The sequence below is a fragment of the Callospermophilus lateralis genome, chromosome 1, assembly GCF_048772815.1.
Source record: "Callospermophilus lateralis isolate mCalLat2 chromosome 1, mCalLat2.hap1, whole genome shotgun sequence".
Lineage (NCBI taxonomy): Eukaryota > Metazoa > Chordata > Mammalia > Rodentia > Sciuridae > Callospermophilus > Callospermophilus lateralis.
Window position 1 is genome coordinate 177,360,292 of NC_135305.1, and position 12,353 is coordinate 177,372,644.

Genomic DNA, 12,353 nt, shown 5'->3' on the forward strand with positions numbered 1-12,353 from the left:
ACCCAGATAGGAGAAACTTAGCTCTAAAAGTAAGCAAGAGAGAGGAAGAGAATGAATGTGTGTACTTGATGTCAAAATGTCATAATTTTATGCTGTTGCTTTAGAAATGTTTAGAAAGAGATTTTATAGATTTATTTTTTGGTGACTTAATCATTGAGTAGAATAAATATCTATAAAATTCCAATTAAATGGTGTCTAAATTTTAAAGCAGCAGACTACAGGCAAGGCGCCAACATTTCTTTTTTAAAAAAAATATTTATGATAACATCTAGCATTTTAAAATCAACCAGAAACTAGGCTTGATTCTGTTTAATATTTTATAAGATTGGACATCTTAAAACAAGTCAATAATGTTTATATTTTATAGCAATTCTGTGTTTATTCAAAACCATAATTCTACTGTGATGTGAATGGAATGACTTTCTATGGCTTTATGTTGGTTTAAGTGCTAATGACCACATTTCAAATTAAAGCAGTATTTTGCAGAGGTAGACACAGACATGAAATATGACAGGATAGATAATTTTATTGATTGTAAAGTGTTTATTTCAAGAAAAAAATGTTCTTTTTATGGTTGTGAAAGAATAACTTTTTCAAGGGTTTAAGATAGTTGTCTGTACTTTTTAAAACTGGAATTTGTGCCTATGGAATTTTTGGAGCAGCCGAAGCTACCTTTTAGCTTGATATGTGTGCTAGAAAATTTTCATTATCATGTTTTGTGATATGTAATAAATTCAGGGTGCTGTGCTTAAGCTTCATTTCAATTCTAGTTTGGGGGACTTCTGCCCCCCCCCCTCCTCCACCCTCAACTGCCCCAGGTCCCATGTGAAAGAGCAAAGTCAGTCCTGACTCTGACCAGGTGTGTTTTGTCCTATGTGGAACAAGCAAACTAGAATAGTGATTTCTAAACTGCTGCTTTCATGTTTGGGAAGAATGACGCTTTCCTCTTTTAATGTCTTTTTAATAAATATGTTGTCATTATTTGTCTTTGGGAGGTGGCACCTTGGGTCACCTCTCTACGAGCTTCTCCATGATTTATGTTGCAAACAAATTCTGTGTCCTGTGTCTGTTTGCTGCATTATCTTGTCAACTAAATCCTAATCTTGTGTATCACCGAAGACGTGCTGGAGATGGTTTTTGCTTTTATTATGCAATTATGTTATATGTGTATTTCAGTGAAATGTCAACCCGTCAACAGAGGATGATGTTAAAAATTATCTGAATAAATAGTTTTCTATTTCTTTTAATCAGACCTAGTCCACTCAGTTGAATGACAAGTAGGACTGTCTGTTTTTCATACTCGGAGCTTCCCCGGCTGTAACATGGGCTGACAGGCACTTACTGCGGGTGCCGGCTTAGTCATTGTAACCCTGTTTGTTTTGTGGAGATAGGAGCAGGTGGCTCCAGCCCTGGCTCCTTGTTTGTGCATCAGCTGTATAACAGACCTTTTTCTCCCCAGTTGATCCAAAATCAGACAGAGACCCTTGCTTAGCCATGGTAATTGTACCCTAGAGAACTCTGGTACAAGTGAGTGGCTTGCAGGCTGCTCGGGGCTGCTGGACGCCTCCTGTCTTCCATGCCTGCAGCTGTGCTGAGTACGAGCTTCTGCCAACACAACGTTAGCGTTGCCCTTGCCATGTTGCCCTAGCGAGGCAGGCGGGCCTGCTGAGAACCAGGCGACTCCCCAGGCTCAGATGAGCTGGCCTTGGGGATCCTGGGAGACGGAAAGCATGAGTGTGCGTGTGTGCATGTGTGCTCTTGTGCTTGTGACCAGAGGGATGGGAGAGCAAGAAGCAGCTTCGCCGACCACACCAAGAACTGTTCTGGGTTTGACCTGGCACACGTCTGTCTTCCCCCTGCACAACCACAGCACTCACAGCCAGGAACCTTAAAGCTTTCACTCTGGCACCTCCTTTATCCCCACAATTCATGAAAAGGGAAGGACCTTCTGCCCTCCATCTGAGGAGAGTTCAGACCCAACCCAGCCTGCTGTGTCCTTTTTAACAGAATCATCTCACAGGCTGGGTGAGCTTATGGGGAAGGTTGTTTATAAAGGGCTTCTTGGGACTTTCCCGTGCAACTTTACATTCTAAATGGATGTCACCACCACTGGCAAAAGACCAGTTTTGAGCATTTCTACCCCAGGGGGGCCCACTCCTGCCAGGCCTAGCATGACTGCTTCCCTCCCCAGCACCACTGCCAGGTGTCCCCCCATGCCACCACTTGCATGTATCGGATGTGGTCATAGTTTTCTATGATCTTGCCACAGCCACCTACCCCTCACTTGGTATTGAGGAGGAAGGACAGGAAAGCAGCCCCTCCCCTGGGGCCCCAGCACTTGGCCAACTGTCCTTCGCGAACCACTTTGAGTTTGGAGTCCAAGCAGCAGGAGGCCTGTCCAAGACACCTTGGTGCTCTGCTAGCTTTCAGTGGTTGCTGGGGTGCAGGCAACTGCCATGGGGAGGTACTGCCTGGATACAGCACCCAGGACCTGGGGACGGAGGGGAAATGCCTCTTTCAGAGGCAAGTCCTTTGGTGGGAAAGGACGGAGAAGCTGCATGCTGTTTTTCTCCAAACTGATGGTCAAAACTGCCTCAGAGCCAGAGACTGCCCCTTCCTCCTTCATATAGTCCATTGTATTTCAGAACATTTTTCCGTGAACAATGGATGGGCTTCTCCCAGGCTCTGTCCTAGTAGACTGGAGACTGGAGGAGGAAGACCAGCTGCAGAACTTCTGTGGGCACCCAGGGTGGTTCGGGGTGGGGTCTCCCAGTGATCTCGCATTGCCCACAGATGCTGGTGTCCTGGTCTTCAGAAACACCCCTCTGTTGACCAGTTCTCGGCTTGCTCTCCGGCTACAGGCCAGGGCACCACGGATGGCCACAGCGGCCCACTGCACAGCGGCCCAGGTCTGTGTGCTTGACTGTCTGCTCCGTCACAGTCGAGTGTGCTAGTGATTGCAGTATGTGTGTCACTCACTGTTCCATGGCTTTTCTGCAAAGCCACTTGCCCTGGTAGCTGCTTGGTCTGCTTGCTCCTCTGGTGCCTGCACCTAGGCCACCTCATCCTGGATACAGGCAGAGGGTTCTTGTCGCCCTCCATGTAGAACAGCTAAGCTTCATTCCCTTCCCTCTTCAGGGCTTGGGAGATGGTGCTCTGCAGGCCATCCTTCCAGAGACTGACTGATGGGAGTGTGCTCTTGGCTTGGCAGACCCTAGTTATTACAGCCAGCCAATGCTTCCCTGCAGGTGGGGGGATTGCAGACTTTAGCATCCCAGCCATCATGACCTCCTGACCATACCCAGCAACCCTTAGAGTGTCTTCAGTTACAGTCCATCTGTCCATTTCTCGGACTGGCCTTTGGAGAAGGCTTCCCTCCAACTACTGAATCAGGCAGAAGCAAAACCCCAGGCTGGACCCAAGAACCCATGTTGTCTAACCTGTTCTGCCGTTTTTATTGATCTAGGCGGGATTAAGGACACTGCATGACATTGGGCCAGAAATCCGGCGTGCTATATCCTGTGATTTACAAGATGACGAGCCAGAGGAAATTAAACGAGAAGAAGAAGATGTATTCAAAGTAATTATAACACATCTAGATCCATACTGGCCACTTGGAAATAATGGGGCAGGATTCCAGTCGGGACAGTTATGATCCACAGAAGAGTCTGGAGAATGCAAACCAGTTGCAGGGTCTAGAGGGGCTGGAAATTATACCCTCCTCATCCCCAAGGCCCTCTCCATTCACTAGCACCTCTTCTAGGCCAGGCCAGCTCTTTCTCTTGAGTTTGCCCCTGCCCCCAACTGTCAGCTTTCAAGGAGCTTGGCCATGGCCACTGGCCAGTGTGGAGGAACATTCTGGGTTCTTCAGCAGCTACACACTCACTACCCTACCTCCCTGGGCCAGCTCTTTGATCTGCCTTTGGCCTTCAGTCCCCCAGGCCAGAGGGTATGCCCACTACCCCCACCTTGGGCCTGCCCACCAGTCCAGCTGGGCATAAGTCCCCTCAACTTGGAGTGACCGGAAGAGCACAGTTGAGTGACAGCCGAGAGACTGCTCCCCAGCTCAGGAATTGGTAACCTTCCTCATTTCAGGGGGACCAACTGCCACGTATTCACTGAGACACTCAGATTGTTTTACAGGGACCCTATGGAGCTTGCCTAGAATTAATTTTTCATGTAGAAAAAATTACCTGACATAGCTAGTCTGCATCAAATACTTGTTAAATTACCTGGTGTTGTCTCCCATTATTTTGCAGAGAAATGGTGCCCTGCTTGGAAACCATGTCAATCATGTTAATAGTGATAGGAGAGATTCCCTTCAGCAGACCAATACCACCCACCGTCCCCTGCATGTCCAAAGGCCTTCAATTCCACCTGCAAGTGACACTGAGAAACCGCTGTTTCCTCCAGCAGGAAATTCGGTGTGTCATAACCATCATAACCATAATTCCATAGGAAAGCAAGTTCCCACCTCAACAAATGCCAATCTCAATAATGCCAATATGTCCAAAGCTGCCCATGGAAAGCGGCCCAGCCTTGGGAACCTTGAGCATGTATCTGAAAATGGGCATCATTCCTCCCACAAGCATGACCGGGAGCCTCAAAGAAGGTCCAGTATTAAAAGGTAACCTTTAAAATGCATTTGCACTGGTAAAAATGTCCGCCTGTGTCGAGTCCATCCCATGGAGCAAGGCGAGTCTTCTGTGCTCTGGCACATGGAGGAGACTCCCTGTAGACACTTGCATTAAAACCTGGGAGTACTGCCAAGCTCATGGCTATTCCACCCACCATATATGTGGGACCCAACAGACCAGGGGCCACCTCGTGTCCTGCATCCTGCATATGGGGTGCCCCTCAAAAAAGAAGCTGCAAAATTCATGCTCCCTAGTTGTATCAATGTATCCTGGGCCAGGGGTTGGTGGATTTCTCCTGGAAAGGGTCAGAGAGTAAATATTTTAGGCTTTGAGGACTATTTGATCTCTTGTAACCACTCAGCTGATTGAAAGCAGCCAGAAACTGGATTTTAAGTGGAGGGGATGGTTGAGTCCTTATAAAACTTGTACGTGGACACTGAAATTTGGACTTCATATATTCACTTATGATAAAATAATTTTGTTTTGATTTTCTCAGCTCTTTATAAATATAAGAAGTTCTAACTCATGGGTCATGCAAAAAGGGGTAGAAGCCCACATTTGGCCCCTTGAGTACAGTTTGCCCACCCCTGCTAGGAGGTAGCCTAGTAGCTGCACTATAAATGTCATTGGAAATGTTTAACTTTTGTCTTCTCCCTCCCTTCCACTGTCACGCCTTTCCTGGATAGAACTCGCTATTATGAAACTTACATTAGGTATGTGTTCCTTGCCTGTGTTTTTGTGTTAAATGCTGTGCTGTTGTTACCAGTTGGCTACTCTGAATGCTAAGGATTGAGAAGCATTTCTTTGGGCTATTGAGTAGCCTAATAGGTTTTCATAATTCAGAGCTGTGGCCTTGGGGGGGGGGGTCAGAGGTTGTTTTTTCCTCTTAGCAAAAAAGCTTTCAGATCTGTAGCAGCATAGACTTGTTGCCACCAAGGACTCATGGTCACATGCCAGTTGTGCCCCTACAGAGCCCTGGGGAGCTGGGCAACTCTGGATGTTCTTAGAAGTCAGGAGTCTTAGGGAAAGCATGACCCAGACCTGAAGATCAGGTACAAGAAAGATCTCCCTGGGCATTTCTCCTGTAGCCCTCAACCTTCACGCCCTGGGTTCCACCTGTTGAGCTGAGTTGAATTGTGGGTAGGACAGTTGTGTTGTCAGGGGCAGGAGGAAGATGAGTCTTCTGGTTTTTCTATTCCCAGTAATTTTGGGAGCCACAGAGCCTCAGTAGGGTGAGAGTGAGGAAACACAGCTCTTCCTTTGGAGAGAGGGTGGTCACTGAGCCTGACTCGTGCTCCTGAACCTTAAGGCCAGGAGGATCCACGTGTCAGGAAGATGGTATGACAGCCTTAGATCAGGACAGCCTTTCTCGTGATGCTGGGTCAAAAACTCTTTGGCCTTCCTGGTTGGCTACGGTGGGAGGTCAGTGGTGCAGAGGCCTCTCTGTTCCAGGTTCTGAAATCACAATGGGCTGGAGCTGGAGCAGTAGGGTGAGCACAGATGGCCTGGGAACCCTGGGTCTTTCCCACAGGACTGCTGACCACTGCGTGCAGTACCCTGGGCTCATCTTCTTGCTTTGTTCTCCAAATTATGTCTGTGTCTTTGGTCCCAAAGCCTCTGGGCACAGCGGTTTGTCCCCAGTGTTGTGCAGGGTCCTGAGACTACACGCACAGCATCCTTGCCAGGGGCCTGAGGCAGGTGCCCTGGGGAGAAGCCAGAGGAGCTCTGCGGCTGTAGGCACTGTGCCTCCTCAGGCTCTTAGACCCCTCTCCCGACTGCAGGTCTGACTCAGGAGATGAGCAGCTCCCAACTATTTGCCGGGAAGAGGCAAACATACATGGCTACTTCAGGGACCCCCGCTTGGGGGAGTCCGAGTATTTCAGCAGTGAGGAGTGTTATGAGGATGACAGCTCTCCCACATGGAGCAGGTGAGGCGCTCTGCCTGGTGCTGAGATTAGCAGGATTCACCCTGCAGCTGCACTTGGGGTTTCCCCAGAAAAGCAAAGCCAGGGCACCAGCTCCAGGCTTGGGGAAGAGGGAAGAGAGGCATTTCACACCTTCTACCTGCTATTCCTCCAGGTACCTCTGAGGCCTTTCAGTAGGGTTTCCAGACACCTGAGATGGGCCTTTCTGTCAGATACCCATGTTCTGAGAGAAGAGGTTTTATTTAACTACCTTAGGAGCTCCAACCTGGGGGAGCTCAGGTCGTTAAAACCAGCCTGAAGCTTGGCCATGCTGTGGATGAACAGCTCTTATTTAGGGTGGCTGGATCAGGCAGTGTGCTTCAGGACACATGCAGGGGGACAAAGGTCACCTGCCACCCCTTCTCTGAACTGCATTTCCCTGTCTGACCATGCCAAAGGATCACCAGAGTAGAAGTGGTGCTGCTGTAAGGTCACATCTGTCCCTGGCCACAGGCTGACCCTTTCTCTTCTCCTCATGGTACGTGCACCATCTTCTTTCAATGCCCAAATTCCACAACCACTGATTCTGAGCCAGATGGACCCCAGGTTTCCTTCAGGATCCTTGTCTTTGGGGTCTTGTTCATACCATGTCCAGTGCATGGACAGTTAACCATCTCTACAGGCCTCATTCCACCCTCTCTTCAAGGGCCTGCACCAGGGCCTTGATTTTCATTTCCCTGCTTGGAATTGAAATGTACCCCTTTTCCCCACACACACCAACACCCCACCAAAACCAGCACCTTCTCACAGAATCTGCCACATGTGCTGTCTTCTAACCCGATTCCCCTCTCCTCCTCAGCTTGCACTGAGTAGTGTGCTTATGGCCTTTTCTAAGCTCCTTGTGGGTGGAGAACAGGCTTCATGCGTCCTGGTGTCCCTGTGCCCATCCCAGGTCATGTCAAGCTGACAGGGCATCTGCCCTGAACCTGAGGCTGGCCCAGGGGTGGAAACTACCAGCATATCTCTTACCATAAGCCTCCAGTGCTGGGACCCTTCTGCAATGGCCCTTGCTCTCCATTCAGAATCTTCCATGAAACTGAGGGCAGCCTGTTCTCCATTCATCCTGCTGAGTGCAAGGGAGGTGGGGGTGGGAAGTCTGTCAGAGCTAGAATATTCACAAGCACCTTCCCTCTTGACCCTTCTGACTGCTAGGCGAAACTACAGCTACTACAGCAGGTGCCCAGGCAGCAGTATGGACTTCGAGCGGCCCCGAGGCTACCACCCTCCCCAGGGCTTCTGGGAGGACGATGACTCCCCTGTTGGCTATGACTCATGGAGATCTCCCCGGAGACGCCTGCTACCTCCCACCCCAACATGTGAGGCTGCGTTTCTTGTTTTGGGTGAAGCCTCCCAGAGAATGGTGTGCCTGTGCCCTCACCCTCAGATTAGTCTTGCCACATCAGGGTCCGTTGGTCCTTGAGGCCAGCCCCCCAGATGCTGAGGGCCTTGGCCTTCCTGTCACAGCACCCGTGATGGAGCTTATGCTGCTAAGCGTTGCCCGTGGCTCTCCTTGAGGACAGAGGCAGGCTGTTGCCCTAAAATTGCACACAGATGCTGGAGAAGGGGCTCTTGTGGGCGCCGCATTGCCCTTGAGCCTCGGGTCTGTCCTGAGAGCTGGGCAAGACAGACGTGTGCCTTTGTTGTCATCAGCTCTGCCCCACTCCACCCTGAGGAGCTGTCTCTGAGAGGGAAGGATTGGCTCAGTATAGAGCTGGACCTGCCCAGGGCCTGTCTACAAGCCCTACCTCTGAGGAGCACCTGGGGATTCTTGGTGTCCGTTTCTCCTCCAGTCCCTCTTCTGGTCCCTACAGGGCTTAATCTCCTTTCCCTCCGTCCCTCTCAGGGAGGGGCAGGTAATGGCCTTGGTAGTCACCTCCAGGATAGATATTCCTATTCTGAGGTCAGAGAGCCTGTCCCGATGAGGGGGGACTTCCTTGCTTTCCTCCTGCAGCAAGTGCCATGACTGGCACTGTCAGATGTGGGTCACCCCAAGCAAGGATCTCAGGCTAGGGAAAGAACTGCAGCCGTGGCCCTGCCAGTTTTTGGTGGGGCAGTTTCATTTTGGACGTGTGGGTATTTTGATGGGTAAAAGAATGTCCATTTCTGGTGTCTCTGGGAATGAAGCTTAATTTTGAATAGGTCTCTAATCGGTAACCAAAAATAACTGAGACAGCAGCTCCTGACTCTGCCTGCTGCCCCCACAGCGAAGAGCGTGATTGGGTGGTGCATGGGACTCTGTGCCTCATTCCAGCTGTCACAGCCTGCTGGGCCGTGTAATCAGACCCATTTCCGTGGTTAATATTTAATTGTTCAGCAACAAACACATGCTGCTCAATGGAGCCATTCTGTTTCTCATAAATACTAGATGAAGTGTGTACAGGTGAGCTTGGGTGGAGGGGCCTCTGTGTCTCTGTGGTTTCTTCTGCCTTCCTCAGCCTTTGCTTATTCACCCACACAGATGGCCCATGGACATGTGCACGGATGCCCACCATCCCATCTGCAGCCACGGAGAGGGGCCGGGCAGGCAAGAGCAGCTGCCCTCCTCACCTATAAGGGGACTTGATTTTGCTGTACCTCAGCTCAGACCTTGGGCAGGGAGAACATTGAACTCCTCTGGTCTGTGTTGTCAGCCACCATGGGATGACTCCTTCCTCAAGAGATTGTTATGCAGAGCACACCAGATGAGGGGATCTGGGGACCGGTTTTAGACATGGAAATGTACCATATGCATGGGAGGGATTATTACTTTCCTGTCCCACCTGAACTTCTGGGCCTGCCACCAGATTATGGGTCCTAGAGGTTGTACTAACAGGCCCATCCCCTGGGTGGTGCATGGAGGGAAGGCTTTCAAAGGCAGGAGGCCCCAGCAAGCCCTTAGAGGGTGTTGAGCTTGGCCCATTGTGGCCTTCTGTTTGATTCCCCTCCCCTGGGCAGTGGCCAGCCACGGGTTCAGACTCTTTCATGACAGACTCCAGTTTCTAGAGCTTCACGTGCAGTCCAGGCCTCTCAAGGCCAGACCCTGAGGTTTTTCAGTACAGGAGTTAGGAGCATTTGGAGTTTTACTGGCGCCAAGACATTCCCTGTGAGCTTGGAAAGCAGAGGGAGCACTTGAAATGACGCAGCTGCTGCCTGGAGGACCACGGGTAGGCTCCCTGCAGCAGCCCCATGAGGGTGGAACAAAGGCCTTTTGCTCAGTGAAAGGACCTCGGATTCAGCCTGATCTACTGGGCTCTATGAAGCTAAAAGTTACAAGTCGCCTTGTCATGGTTCAACCTATGAGTGAATCTCCCTTCAAAATAGCTCCTTAATAGGATGGCCACATTCTCAGAGGTGTTCTTTGGCTCTTGGGAGGCTGGGTCCATGTCCAGGGCTAATATGTGCTCACTGCGTGGTTGAGCTGATGAGGCAGGCAGAAACCCTTCCTTCAGAGGCACAAACACGGGGCTTTGTGTCTGAAGGTGAAACAGGGACAGTGAGGAGAGGCCTGGAATTCTAGAATGATTCCATGTGCTTGTTTTCCATGATAATGTGTGACCGGGGCTGCTGACCCAACCTGGATGTCCTGCCTAGAACAGATGAACACTTATTTTTATTTTTAAAAATACAAAAAAAAAAACCTAGTCGGGCTGCTTCCTTCATCTTCCCCTCCCATCACTGAGACCTCACTACACCTCTCTCCCAAGTAGACGGTGTGCTGCTTCCCGGGTTCAACATCCGGGGCCACCCCTATTGCAGAGAGATGCTGTCCTGGCAGAACCCGCTTCACCATGCATGATGTGCTTTGACTTCCCAGCTCACCGGAGATCCTCCTTCAACTTTGAGTGCCTGCGCCGGCAGAGCAGCCAGGAGGAGGTCCCACCATCACCTGCCCTGCCACACCGAGCGGCCCTGCCTCTGCACCTGATGCAGCAGCAAGTGAGCCACCCACCTGGCCTTCCTCTGCCTGGGTCCCATTGGATGCACCCTTCCCTTGGCTGCCAGCACCCAGAGGGAGGGAGGGAGAGAACCTTCACATACAATCTGGTCTAGTCCGGGGAGCAGCCCTGCCTGATAGATCTTCCAGCCCACTCCACAGGAGCGCCACGGGAGGGGAAGCTAGGCCCTGTCTGATCCAGTGCCAGCTTCCTGGCATTGAAGACAAGGCTGGGATAATCCCTGTCTCAGGGAGCCATAACCTCTTGCCAGATTCTCCCAAATTGCCGCTGTTCTTTATCTGCTCTGAGAGGTAGTTCTGTGGTCACAGGAATGGCACAGGGAACTCCCTGCCCACAGGGAAGGTAGCTGGGCACAAGGCAGCCTGTGGCCCAGCACCCACTCACTGGTGCTTTGCCTCAAGGACAAGAGTATGGTTCACCATATGTCTATTCATGGATTGTGGGGCACAGGGTGGTCAAGGGACTTTCTAGCACTCAGCCAGTCCATTGGTAGAGACAGGTCTTTGCAGGGTTCTTAACCCAGGGTCCTGAGCACATGAACACTCAGTGAGGCCAGTTCAGATTTTCTAGTCCAGTCTCTGTCAGCTTTTCACTTCTCTGCTTGCATGTTTTTGGGGGCAGGGTGAATACTGGGGATTGAACCCAGGGGTGTTTATCCACTATACCACATCCCCAGCCCTTTTTTAATTTCTTGAGGAAGAGTCTTGCTGAGTTACTGAGGGCCTCACTAAGATGCTGAGGCTGGCTTTGAACTTGGGATCCTCCTGCCTCAGCCTCCCCAGCCACTGGGATTACAGGAGTGCACCAGCACACCCAGCCCTGTACTTGCACTTTTAATGCTAATTTTTAATTCTGTTCTGTGTCATCAAGGACAAAGAACAAACCTTTAGAAGATCCAAGCCACCAGATGTTATGATTCTAGTAGGCATGGAGGTCTCTAAGGGCATGTGCTTCATGTGAACCAGGCCCTGGTCTTGTCTATCTCAGCTGCCTCCATTGGGTGAACCTGTACTGTTTACCCACAGGCTCAGGTCCCTGTGCACTGTGGGAATCCCAAGGTGGATCTGCTGTGGTGGAGCTATAGGAAGCAGGGTTTGTGCTCAGGCCACAGGACAGAGGACTGCTGGGCACAGGGTGAGCTGTACTGGAGAGGAGCGAGCCAGCTATTTTCCTTTGTGAGCTGGACTCCTTGCTTTTTCCTGAACATCCTTCAGTATTTAAACCCAGAGAGACCAGGTGGTATGTCCACACACCTCAGCTTCCTGATTCGTCGTCATTCTGAAGCAACTGAATGATAGTAAAAAACTCCTTGTGCAGTTATAGGAAACACATTAGGAATGACTTGGGGAAAGAGAAAACACATCTGTTAGGAACCCACAGTTCTTTTGACAGCTCATTCAATTTTCTTGTGTCCTTGGGCGAAGCTGCCTATGAAGCAGCACCCAGCCTCTCAGGGCCTCCTCCTCCCCACTCTCCTGTCTCTCCTCAGATCATGGCAGTTGCAGGCCTGGATTCTAGTAAAGCCCAGAAGTACTCACCAAGCCACTCAACCCGGTCATGGGCCACCCCTCCAGCAACCCCTCCATACCGGGACTGGACACCGTGCTACACCCCCCTGATCCAGGTGGAAAGGTCAGAGTCACTGGACCAGGTCAATGGCAGCCTGCCATCCCTGCACCGCAGCTCCTGGTACACAGATGAGCCTGACATCTCCTATAGGACATTCACACCAGCCAGCCTGACTGTCCCCAGCAGCTTTCGGAACAAAAACAGTGACAAGCAGAGGAGCGCAGACAGCTTGGTGGAGGCAGTGAGTA

General features: G+C 50.7%; 1 protein-coding gene across 4 annotated transcripts in view; it reads left to right on the top strand.

The window, feature by feature from the left end:
• Positions 1 to 12,353, top strand: part of Cacna1d (calcium voltage-gated channel subunit alpha1 D) — a 324,259-nt gene that overhangs the window by 311,169 nt on the left and 737 nt on the right. For 3 of the 4 annotated variants that reach the window (XM_076837232.1, XM_076837154.1, XM_076837316.1), the window contains 7 exons: positions 3,467 to 3,580; positions 4,260 to 4,627; positions 5,324 to 5,350; positions 6,419 to 6,565; positions 7,754 to 7,917; positions 10,395 to 10,516; positions 12,026 to 12,346. In XM_076837232.1, coding sequence (XP_076693347.1) covers positions 3,467 to 3,580; positions 4,260 to 4,627; positions 5,324 to 5,350; positions 6,419 to 6,565; positions 7,754 to 7,917; positions 10,395 to 10,516; positions 12,026 to 12,346 — 1,263 coding nt within the window. The remainder of the gene's footprint in view (positions 1 to 3,466; positions 3,581 to 4,259; positions 4,628 to 5,323; positions 5,351 to 6,418; positions 6,566 to 7,753; positions 7,918 to 10,394; positions 10,517 to 12,025; positions 12,347 to 12,353) is intronic. The other variant, XM_076837374.1, reaches the window with a different exon arrangement.